This window comes from Ischnura elegans, chromosome X, assembly GCF_921293095.1.
Source record: "Ischnura elegans chromosome X, ioIscEleg1.1, whole genome shotgun sequence".
NCBI classification, from domain to species: domain Eukaryota; kingdom Metazoa; phylum Arthropoda; class Insecta; order Odonata; family Coenagrionidae; genus Ischnura; species Ischnura elegans.
The window spans coordinates 4,839,054-4,852,182 of NC_060259.1; the positions used below are offsets into that span (position 1 = coordinate 4,839,054).

General features: G+C 39.1%; 1 protein-coding gene across 4 annotated transcripts in view; it reads right to left on the bottom strand.

Moving 5' to 3' along the window:
* The window catches only part of LOC124170950 (protein split ends), a 138,429-nt gene that overhangs the window by 9,056 nt on the left and 116,244 nt on the right, over window positions 1–13,129 (bottom strand). For all 4 annotated transcript variants that reach the window (XM_046550034.1, XM_046550036.1, XM_046550035.1 and 1 more), the window contains one exon: window positions 4,744–4,902. In XM_046550034.1, the coding sequence (XP_046405990.1) occupies window positions 4,744–4,902 (159 nt within the window). The remainder of the gene's footprint in view (window positions 1–4,743; window positions 4,903–13,129) is intronic.

Genomic DNA, 13,129 nt, shown 5'->3' on the forward strand with positions numbered 1-13,129 from the left:
TGCAAAGCAGCCAAGTCCTACGATAGCACAAGGGAGGTTCCCCTGCATCATAATAGATTCTTGGGACCAGGCTTGTTCGGAAGGCCCCAGGGCAGAGTGGTAGCGCCGTGTTATGGAAAGAATTTAACGCTCGTAGATACGATGAGCGAGCAGATGCATAAACAAATGAGCCGTAGTCTAGTTTAGACCGCACCAATGTGCCGTACAGTAGGAGCAAGGTGGTGCGGTCTACTCCCCACGATACGTGGCTTAAAAACTTTAAAACATTAATAGACTTAGAGCAACTTATCCTCAGATTATTAATTTGATCTCGCCAGTTAAGTTTTTGATCTAACGTTAGCCCAAGAAAATGGATCGATTCTACAAATGGGAGATTTCTTCCGCTAAGACGAAGCGTAGGTGTTACACGGATGCCTCTGATGCGGTGGAAGTGTACGCACTTGGTTTTCTCAATAGAAAACCGAAAGCTGCTCCTATGGGTCCATTGGTCTAGTTTGCTCAACGTGAGCTGGACCAATCTTGATGCACTAGCCACCCTATATGACCTGCAGAAAATTGCCAGGTCATCCACGAACAGCGTGGCCATTATCGGCTTCTGGATGCACTTGGCTACATCATTGATCGAAATGGTGAACAGCGTCACGCTCAAAACGGAGCCCTGAGGAACTCTGTTGTCAAGAGGGTAGGAATGCGTTGGATACTGCCCCGTCCTTATTTTAAAACTACGATGCGATAAAAAATGTCGAATAAAAATTGGTAGGTTGCCCCTAAAACCCCAGTCATGCATAGGGCACAAGATTTTTCTACGCCACACCCGATTGTAGGCTTTCTCTAGATCGAAGAACACCCCAACTACGTGTTGGCGGAGGAGGAAGGCTTCTTGAATGTAGTTTTTGATCCTCACCAAATGGTCCAAGGTGGAGCGGCCTCTTCGAAATCCACATTGAATGCTGCAGAGAAGGTTTCGGCTTTCCAACCACCAAAAGAGCCGCCGATTGACCATTCTCTCCATTAATTTGCATAAGCAGCTGGTAAGAGAAATTGGACGGTAAGAATTTGGGTCAGACTTATCTTTCCCATGCTTGGGTATGGGTATTATGACACTCTCCCGCCAGGACGATGGAAAAGTACCTTCTGCCCATAAACATAAGTATGCAAGACTTCCAGCAACGCGGTCCAAAGACGAATAAAAATAAAACTAATAAAAATGAAATCTGACTTCATTAAACCCACACGGAAAACACTCACTAGTTTGAATTCACTCCACCCTGGAAAGTACGGAACCACTTGCATGAGGTGCAGTTCGGAACTGATGCTATCGCGTACGGCATACTGGCGGAGGGTGAAGCATGATCATACGACAGTGCCATTAAATTTTTTTCCTAAAGAGAAGGCAACTTACTCACTCATTTCGTCAAATGATGGATGCGGGAAAATTATATGTCTGGACCGCGATCTTCAAATGATCAATATCGGAAAATGATACTTCAGGAAACGATAGATGCGGGAAAAAATGGAACTTTACCCGGGACCAGGAATGGCGAATGATGAATGCGAGAAAATGATCAGTGCGGGAATGATAGATCGGGGTTACACTGTATAATAACATCTACATTGTTATTATACAAATTTTTTTTTCTCATATATGAAATTAAATTTTCTATGAATGATTTCTTGCAGTTAAAATAGTTATTTCTCCTAGCATGCATTTTCTTTAGCCATTGCTAAATGGTGTCTGTGATACGCTGCATGACAAATAGCGAGTTCTAAAATGTGACGCGACTGATGGATGGTTCAAGGCAAATATTCTCAACTGCTCAAGCAAGCCTACTGCACAACCTCCGTCTCTCGCGGCTCCCAGCCTACTTTGTTTAACATCTGTGCAATGATTTCTGTATGCCTGTAGCAGTTTTTGATGAATCGTGCAGCTTTCCTTTCCATTTTATCAAGTTTACGGAAGAAGTCTCCCACCACCAGATCCCATATGCTCACTGCATATTCAAGGCATGGCCGGATGAGAGTGAAATAGCACCTCTCTTTCAACACTATCACTCACTCAACACTAACACTATCCACAGAATATACATGGGGATAGTTGGTCGACCAACACAAGAAACTTATCGCCGTGCATTTGCTCAAAGTAAGTTCAAGTCCCAAGTCTTGGATCCACTCATGAACATCGTTTAAATACCATGATAGAAAGTCAGAGTAATCACTAATCTTGCAATACATGACATCTTTTGCCACTTAATGTATTTTACAGCTAATTCAAGAGCATAAATCATTTATGCATATAATGAACAAAAGGGGGCCAATAACACTCACTTGTGGAACATCTGATGAATTCCTTTAACTACATCAGAGCTAAATCTGTGAAGAATTACTTTTTGCTTACGATCACAAAGAAAGTCGTTTATCCTGTTTACTACTGTTTCGTTTAACCCGCATGAATGTAATTTGTTTCAAAGATTGTTTTGAGTTAATTTGTATAAAGTAGAGATGTGCGAATAGAATCCGCGAATACTTGAATACCTCGAATACTAGAAAGTAGTCGATATTCGATGTCTCGAATAGTTATGCGAAAAGTACCGCCTCGAATACCTCGAATACTCTGAATTTCGCGTCGTACACTGTCGCACTCACGTCGTTGGTAGTTGACTCGGAAAAATGTACAGAACTAAAGTCTTTTAGTGCACGCAGCGCCGTTATAGGCAAGTTGACGAAATACATCAAATTCGCGGGTCAGAGCAGTGAAAAGAGTTCGACATGGGGAACCTACATTGATCCGGGTGAAAAAATCCGAAAATCCCTGGTTTCCCCCACCAGGAAACTCCAGTGCCGTGGGATAGTAACATCGGCGCATTTCCCACGATCTGCTATCCCCCTCCATTCAGCACTCGCCTCACCCACTCTGACGCTTTCATCTTCTCCGAAATCAAACAAAAGGTCCTCGCTCGGGCAGGGGTCGTATTACGAAGACCTTAGCTTCGAAAAAAATATCAAGTTACACGAGAACAATAAAGACGTGTCTCACGCCCCCCTTTTCTAGCCCACTGACCTTTTTCTGCCTACCTGCTTCAAAGTTCCCCATTTCTGGAGCTCAACTGCTGCATGAGTACCGAGGGATGGTAACATTAGCGCATTTCCCAAGATCCGCTGTCCCCCTCTGAGGCTTTCCTCTTCTCCGAAATAAAAAAAGGTCCCAGCTCGCACAGGGATCATATTACGAAGACCTTAGCTTCGAAAAAAATATCAAGTTACGCGAGAAAAATAAAAGCATGTCTCGCGCCCACCCCCTTTTCTCACCCACTGACTTTTTTTACCTACCTGCTTCGAATTTCCCCCTTTCTGGAGGTCAACTGCTGCATGAGTCATCTACTAGCCCCAAAGGTGTCTAACAATGACTTTCGGCAATTATTATTACACCTTTATTGGATTGAAATATTAGTAATGTGCGCGTAATTTAAAAAAGAACAATACCAAACGCTACGTATTTCTGACTTTATTTAAGCATTTTACGCGAGGAAATAAATGTCAAAATAGGACGGAGGCTTGGCATTCTGGCGAGACTCGATATGAGCAGCAGAGCTTCTCGGAAGTTGATGAGGTATTTTTTTCTGAAAACATATATCAAGTTACAATTTATGAATTGTGCTATAAATCTTTATTGTTACAGTCCCAGACGAAGGGATATTTTCTCAGGATATTTGGTTTCTCCCTGATAGCAATTCCAATTCATCTTCTTATCTCGTGAGAACTCCCAAAGATGGACTGAAAATAATTGAAGAAAATCCGGTGGAAAAGAGCTTGTATTTTACAAAATGCCTCAGATTGTCAGCTAGCACTTGGCAGCAGGAGTGGGGGTAAAGCGATGTTAGTTGCATTAATTATATGGCCAATTGTTTCCATAAAATTAAAATATTCCATCAATCAGCTAAAATCCTGTTCGAATCCTTTAAAGGAAATCAAAATTACTACCCAAAATCTTGTGTTGCCTGCTGCATAGGCAACCGAGTCAAACATTCCAGCATTCATCATTTAGTATTCGAGGTATTCGAATATTCGAGCAATGATTTAATATTCGAATTCGATATTCGAGTTCGAGAAATCTGCTATTCGACCCATCTCTAGTACAAAGCTTTCTTCAAATCTAGGAATGATGGGAATAATCAATGAATCAATTTGTCTTTTCAATTCACCACGTTTAAGAGCGTTGTAAGGTACCTAGGAGCACAAGCTGTGTTTTACATGATTTCAGGGAAGCGTCATCCACATGTTGAGCAAATTAGGCTGGGAGCCACAAGACACTCGGAGGCTTAGCACTAGGCTTAGATTGCTTGGGTAATTGAGAATAGATATCATTACCAGCAACATAGGGAACATCATATTGGAGCCCTATAATATTTCCAGGTCCTACAGAAGCGACAAATTTAGAGAGATATTGACAAACATAAATTTCTCCATTACAAAATTTCATACCATAAAATATGTTTGCATTATACTACCAGCTTTTAGGTAGGTATTTGAACTATAAATTGGTGCCTGTTTTTGAACAAATTAGAATTTGCCTCAATGTTTTTTTCCGAGGATTGTTTTGCCAGTCAAAAGATAGTTTTTCATCCTCATTCGATGTTTAAATTTCACAGTTTAAATGGCAACTTTTACACACTAATAGTACACAGCTAATGATTAACATGCATTTATACAGTAATATTACCCCAAAATGAATAAACTAGCAGTTACCTGTTGAGATCCAGGAGCAGCAATGTTAACGATTCCAGCAGCCTGTTTCTGCTGCAAGTAAGTTATAAAGCCAGACTGCAAGTTGTTGGACTGCTGAAGTACATCCAAATGGTCACGACCACAAGGCAGAGCTAGGAGCATACAATGCTCATTTTCCACCTATTTGAACAAAAAAAAAACAACTTGAGCCTTAAGCTAAAAAAACTAGGAAAGAACTCAGCTATGACCATATCAGCAATTGATTAACTACATTCATTGTTTAAAATGTGAACACAATTTTCTCTGTATTCAAAATAAATCATCCTGAAATAAAGGTGTCATTAAAAATTACCCACATCAAACTCACAGTCAGCACTGAAGCCATACTATTTTTACGCCATGATGAATTATATAGATGTTAACGTATGATAGTCCTCTTAGGAGTGACACCTGTGTGTGGATTGGTAAAAGGTGCCCCAAACAAAATGATGCCACTACTATCAGTCTGTGAGAAAATTGATTTCCTTTAAGATGGCATGTACTCCAATTATATGCAACTACTATTCATGACAATGGAAATTCAAGCACATTGTATTATCATTCTGTTTTCAGGCTGACATTCCAAGTTGGAAAAGTGGCAGCTTGCCTTTTGCAAGCCCCTTTGAACTGAAATTTGAACTGGTCACCAAGAAAATTGCATATTAGAATAGCTGTACGTAATGCTATTAAAAAACTTCTTTTGACTCTCTTGCCCAAAATACCTGACATTTTCCCTTCTACCTTGGATAGATAACACAGATATTGCTAGAGCACAAAAGTCAAAATGAAATAAAATGTGTTTACTTCTACACTGCAATCTAATATGCTAACAATTTAACTACTGTGGCTGTATTTGCTATGATGTGTGGGGGTGAAACTGCTCTCTCAAAAACAAACGAGCAGGAGGTGGATTGAATCGCTAGACCTGGGCAAGTGAAGGTGAGAGGCAAAGGGGGAGGAAAATATGGGGGATTTTCAACTAGAGTGGGAAATGGAACATATCCAAGGCATTGAATAAAGATTATCTCATGCGGCACCATTCAGGTGAACTGAACCAACAAATCTTGCACCAAGAGAGCAGAGGCACTCTGTCTCACACTTTCAGGGTGAAAATATGAAGGCAATAAGACAGGCTTGAATGTCATTAATCAGGCTTAGGAATAATAAGCCATCAGAAAGGAAACTAATTTTCTCGCAGTGACGGCACAAACTTTGTTGGGAGACTTTTTTCTCCCATGTTATATGCATAAACGTATCGCGAGGCACATTTCCATCAAGTGAGAGGCATACAATTTAATGATACAACTGGCACCCAGTGACAAACCTCAAACACTCCAACCAATTCATAGAAGTGCAGGGAAGAGAATAGCTTAATGAATAAAAAACACCATGAATTCAGAAGTGAATCACATTTTTGTAACCTTCAAGAAATTGGAATAATTCTATTTTTGTAAATATGAAAAAAGGCTTGGCAACATTCATTAACACTAAGAAGACACTTGTCAAACCTTGATTCCCAGAAAACTGATGGCATATTCCCAAGGATAGCAATGGAAAAAAAGCTATGTAGAGTATATCCCATTTAAATACTGCTGCATTAAAATTATGCTTGAAACTAAATATCAATCACCAACAGGAACTATTTACATATTCAAATACAATAAAATGTTTTACATGAGTTTCTCTCTCAAAAATACCATTGGATACGATTTATTATAACAATGTGAGGTACCCAGCAAATTTTAAAGAATGAACATAAGAAAGCAATAGTATTTATATTGAGCATTATATCTTTACTTAACCGAGGAATGTCAACTCAACATTTAAAAAATAGCATAAGTCAACAAATGAACATTCAAATTAATGAAATGAAGTCAACCTCAATTAAATGTCTGCAGTAATAAAATGCTCTGTAATTGCAATGGTGATCACTAAATTTCTCAATAATGGCAGACCATTACAAATCAGTGGAACCAAGCTACCATCAGATGCTCAATTTACTATTTATTGAATTATCCACCAACCACTTGGGCAACCATTCGTCCCCCCACCAGCACCATTCCACTAGCCTCCTCCATTCCTCCCATCCTGGTCCTCCCCACCCCAAAACAATAAGTTTTTTCAATATGATAGCCATCAAAGATAATTGGCATACAGAATGCATCGCCTAAAAGCCAAATTTGCCAAGAAAACGATCACTCACGTATTCTCAGCCTCTTTCAATGAATTGCTCAGGCCTTCCCAGCAAAAAAAATGTGTTAAGCAGAGGGTAATTGTATTGCAAATTTTATATACTTGCATTTCCACCATCCAAGAGGCATATTAATACAACGAATAAGGAGCCCATGTATCAATGCAGTCTCAAGTAGCCTTCTGCCAGCAGGTCCATCAACATGCCCCATCATTTTCATTGTAACTGGTGTAATTTTCATAGTAAATGGTCAAATTAATTGAAAATCGATAGTTCAACATAATTTCTGTACTTTACACATCATATTAAAGAAATTTAGAAAATTCTATATTTTTGGGTTGAATACCATGTTAAATTCCACCATCATACAATTCAGAGTAAACCAGCATTTAAACCACAGTCACTGATGCATTGGCAATGCTGTTAAGATACGTGAACATTGTAGAATTTTTCGCTAGATTTGCTCTAGCAGGAGCAGTCTATCAGAAAAGGCTATGATGTAAACATCTCTGAGAATACTCCAGCTAGTGCGACTCCCAGCTCTAGTGGTAGAGCTGCTCTCAGGCTAAGGCGGCAGTGTGAACAGAAAGGTAGAGTGTCTCACCAGATTGCCCTCACTCTATCAAGGTTGCCAGGTAGAGTAACATCTCTCGCGAGAGGAAATCAATCCTTTCTGCAAGAAATGGATAAAAAGTGGGGAAAAACTGACCTCTGATTCAATTCAACCGTTCGGAAGTTGTGCACAAGAATGATCTGGTGCTTTCCCAGAGTCTCAGTTGAATGAAATGCTCTCAAATCGCTCTCACCACATGCGTTCCCCAAATGCTGAAGATGCTTTGACCAGTTAAGTCGATATGATTGATTGAGCAAAGACCACTGTTCCGAAAACTGGTTGCACCACTAATATTTCATGCTTACAATTTGGATTGGAGACGTTTTGAGTTGGACACAGCCAGAAATCTAGGTAATCTGACATGTATTTCAAAGAGAAAATGTGGTTCCATTCAATTCATCAACCCCCTCTGCAAATGTAAACCAATACAGAAAGTAATCTGATGCGATTTACTACGGGAAAATTGATAAATTGAATTGAAGAGGCAGATAATTTGTGGAGATTCATTGTAAGAATAAGGAATAGTACTTAGCACTTTCCCACATAAAAAATTTGCACTGCAGCATTATCAAGACTCAACCTTGTGAGTCTGGATAATGCTCCAGTGCAGTGAAACATGCCGACTCTGTTAAAATTAAGTTTTTATGTGGAAAAGTTCAAAATGCTATTCTTTATTCTTAAGGGAAAATTGTGCTCCATCCTAACCACCTGCACCTCTGCAAATGTGACCCAAAACAGAAAGTTAATCTGACAAGACTAAAAGTGAAAATGCTAGCAGAATGGGGCCGAGGAACGATTGCAATTTTAAGCACAGACACCACCTTTCGTTCAACTTGCAATGGTAAATAAACTTCGATACTCACTCCTGATTGAGGCTTTCGCAGTCCATGGTTGATAAAAATAATAATGAACTTTTTGGGGTCCGACTGTGTGGTTTAGGTTTTATCCTGGTGTTTAATTATTGACAATACTGATATTCAATCTGCTCTTATATATTTATACTAATGCAAACAGTAGTGTAAGGACTAAAGAAAGCAAAGCTGACCTATTACCTAAGGATGCTCATTGGGGAACGAAATATAATTAAAAAAATTGAACTGGTGCGTGGATTTTCTGTCGAACCATTTCTACTTTTGAACTACCTCGGCGGTTCAGAGAGGAGTGATGGCTTACTAAGCATTCCTTCTGCTCGAAGTGGAGCTGCGCGGAGTGAAGCAATAGATGCAGATTAGCAGAGTGGAGCCATAGACAGCGCCACATGGAGCGGAGCAATAGGTGGAGCTGTGTGGAGTGAAGCAAAAGATGGAGCCACTTAGGTTAAAATAGACAGTGGCGTGTGGACTGAAGCAATAGACTGAGTTGTGTGGAGCCATACAATAGACAGAAAGAACGAGCACAGCTTTGGCCTCCCTTGCACTTAGTGTTATAATGGGAAGAGTTGACAATGGCCTTCTTCAGGCCAGAGCGTCAACTTTCCTCCGTACCCTCTATCCTGTTGGTCTCGGATGGGAACCCTTCGAAGCTTCGAGGGGAGCTGTTAAGACACGGTACCCTGATGCTGTGGTTCTACTTCCACCTAATTATGGAAATAATTACATGTAAATGCAATATACCACGTTTTTTTTCTCAATAATTCATTCTAGAAGGGCACTCTCTACTTTGTTGCTGGGAGTTTTCAGAAGAGAGAAGAGGTTCATTACCATTGCATGATTCACCTCGAAAACCTTTCTTTCCTAAATTGCAATGATTCATAAATAGGTTTGTCACTGGAGGTTTTTTTGAGTGCATTGTCCATTGGACGGGTCCAGGACTGGGCCAATGACTTCGAAATAGGGAAGTTTCCTTAAAATTTCACTGTATGGGGGTTCGTTGTGGAGAGGTTTTACTGTAAATGCTTTCATAAGAGAAAGGCCAAAATATCTAAAATTGGCTCCATGTGGTCCACTGTAAACTGCTCAACTTCTTGCTGACAGAAAGAAAACAGTGTGGGTACATAATTTTTCCTTAACACCACCTAGTAATGCATTGATTTCACCAAGTGAAATTTTCAACTTGAAGATCTGAGTGAATGACGTGCCCAAATTCTTTTTCCTAGAGCAAACTGCCATGTCATACATGCATCACTTACTTGGGAGCACCATCAAATTGCACTCATTATTAATACTGAAAAGTGGCAGATGCTGTAATTGATTTTTTGGTGTTTTAAGGAGCAAAATATTAAGGTGAAATATTATACTGTAGAACCTTCGTTATATGACCCTCAGTACATATGATCTCAGTAATCCACCACTATTTTTTGGTTTGGTGAATATCCCAACTGTTTGAATATATGCAATTCTATCTATTTATAAGACATTTCTAACGTAAATAAAGAATAGGATCGATGATTTGTGTATCGCCTCCAGCATTGTCATCTAATCAAAGAATGTATGACTCCTTACTTTTCGAAACCTTTACAACTTTTAAAAATAACACCATAACTCCATACTTTTCAAATCTTCCTCATGAAACTTTCTTTATTGCAATGAACTCAAGGAGACATCATGAGAGTCATGTTCGGGATCAGGATGCCGATGTTATTTTCTGAAACTATATAGGTAAGGTAGAAAAAGTGTCATGGCTGTCTTCCACATAGGCCCAGGTTTGAGAGATATTCACATGTAAAGATTTCACTTACCATAACTTCCCCTGAGTTATCACCCTCTATCAACATCTGTGGTGGTGCAGTGGTCTAGAGCACACATCCTGTGAGTCTTGTCATGTGTGTGCTGGGTTCGAGTCCCAGTGTAGTGCAATTTATTTTCTCCCATATAATTTTAGAAATATGCGAGCACCTGGCTTACCTCTTTACAATGATCTGAAAATACTAACATTCCCATCACTGTACATACTCAACTGTGCCTCTTTTGTTAAGAATAACCCTGAATACTTTCCAAAAAATAGTTCTCTCCATAATCACGCTACCAGAACCACCAATGACATTCACCTCAAAGACTACCCTAGCACTTTCTGCCAAAAAGGACCCCTTTTCTCCCTATCAAAAATATACAACAGGCTACCGTATGATATTAAATGTCTTCCACCTACACCATTCAAGAATGCTTTGAAGAAATATTTAATAGAAAATAACTATTATAGCCTGAAGGATTTTATGTTGGGCTCGGAGTAATCTTTGCCCATCAACCACTAAAATTTTAACTTTTTTTCTTTTATCTGTAAAAATTGTAAATGTTATATCACTTCATTTATTTGTAACTATTACTTTAATTATTTACTTTATTTTGACGACTTCCAATGTCACCGGAACATGTGATCTCAAGGAACAATAAAAAAATTATTATTATTATTATAAATCACTATTACAACTCATCCCCATTCATTTAATTCTGGTTACTTGGCCACTTTATTAATTTCATAGAAGTTTCTCAATTTTAGTGGAACTCCAAATTGAGCCTTATGCGAATTTGAGGATGTTTAGAATTACTTACACGTGAATTTCTGTGTAATGTGCTCATCTTCCCTTCCTTTATTTTTATTTTGCAATTTATATCACCTGTGTCATTTGTGAACAATTCCTCATACATTGCACCACTTGTCTACCCTCCCCAGGAATCTACTAGAAGTGAAAATATTTTCTCGTCCACATAAGGCTTTAGAACTTTTTGCAAGAAAACTCCATACAATTAAGTCAGGAATTTTCTTGATTTAGAGATGGTTTATAGAACACCACTATCATATTTTGATACTCTTGCCCCAGTGTTCTCACAGTGTCTTTTACATGAGGACCAAATTTACTTGTTGGCTCTCTCACAGACAAAAACACTGTTGGCAGTATTTTTCAGGATGCAGTTATTGCATACTGCGCCGCATAGGAGTGAGTGAGCTTTAGCATACTCCCAACCACCATATGCACAGAATGTACCCCTTGGAGGCCAGCATTCTCTTCATGTCTACTCTATATGAGCACCTAGTTTGATCAGTGATGATGAAATCGCTACTATATTTCGTCATTAAATTTTTCGTTGGCATTTGAAAAGTCCCCGCAGATTTTAATGCATCTTCTATAGAGCGTTCCACATTTAGTTGACAGTATGGGCTCTTATGGAGAATCGTTTCCCATGTTAATCTCCATAAGGCCAGGAGCGCGGTGTTGTCAATAACAGCACGAAAATTAATGTTGCGCTACACACTGATTAAAAATTGCATTCCTATGTAGAAAGAGATGCTGCATTCAATGGTTTTAATAGTTTTTCGCTAAAAGTTATAACAAAAGCTATAAAAAACATTTCCTTAAATTTCCGTCAGAAACGTATTTTTTTACTTTATCTTCTTCTCGCAATTGCTGCCTGACCGCTGTCTGTATTGAATTGAATCTTCTGCACAAAATTCTTCACGCTATTTTCTTTTTGAAGGTTGTCACCAATTGTACAAATATTGAGTTAAAATGTTGTTATGCCGACGTAACACCCTTTAGGACAAGAAAATTTTGATTTTTGCAAGGTAAAAAGTAGTCGCTTACTAACTTACGTTTCTTACGTCGTAGGTCCCTATATGCTGCGTACCAAATGTGAAGAAAACTACAAAGTTATTTTTAGCGAAAAAATAATTAACTTAAATCAATTCTGAAGCGAGTTACAAGGTTTTGATCTTAAGAAAAAATATTACGGCGCCGCTTTGCCGGGCTTCTTGCTTTTTCTTGCGTGCAGAGGGAAAATTCTCGGACGGAAAAGGAGTTTTTTGTCAATGCATACTATGAAATGCATTTATCTATTCGTTTGATATCCTAAACAGAGAATACTCATACGTCGTAACAGCAGTGTTTTTATCTGAATACAGTGGAACTTGGTTAGTACGTTCCTCCTTAGTACGTTTTCCTCCTTAGTACGGCGATTTCCCTCGGTCCCGGTACCAACCGAACAAAATACAGGTAAAAGAATTTGGTTAGTACGTTTGAAAAAATTGCGCTTTCCTGGTTAGTACGCTCAATTGCTTGCCGTGACGCAACCCGCAATTCGTTCTCTAGTGTCTTCTTAAGGGTCACAAACGTCTGAATTCATGATTTAATTTATTATCATTAGTCATTAACATTCTTCCATTCATTCCACATCTCTTTCTTCTACCGTAATTTATCCAAATGCATTTCTGAATTCTTGTGACGTGATGAAAAATAAAATGCGGCCATTTTTCGGGAATGTCTGACTATGAAAAACTACAACCAATAAGAAGCCCCAATTTTCCCCACCCCGAGCTCCTCACCTTCTGTTGCCTTTGGAGCGCTTGGGAGTGCCCACTGCTGCGCACAAAGTTCGTGAGTGGGCAATTGTTGCTATTGCACGAGTTATCATGATGAAGAAATGAGTCAGACAATTTCCACATTATCTAAAGCAGTACTGTTCCATAAACTCGACGTCGTGCGTATTTACTTGACTACTGTTGCGGGAGCAGACGATCCTCAGGATCTCCACGCGAAGCTTAGCTTAAAAATATTTGATCTCGGAATGAAAGCAGACGATATTAGACAAATTTTGAAAGTAAATTTCAACTGTTTAATATAAAATTTTCTT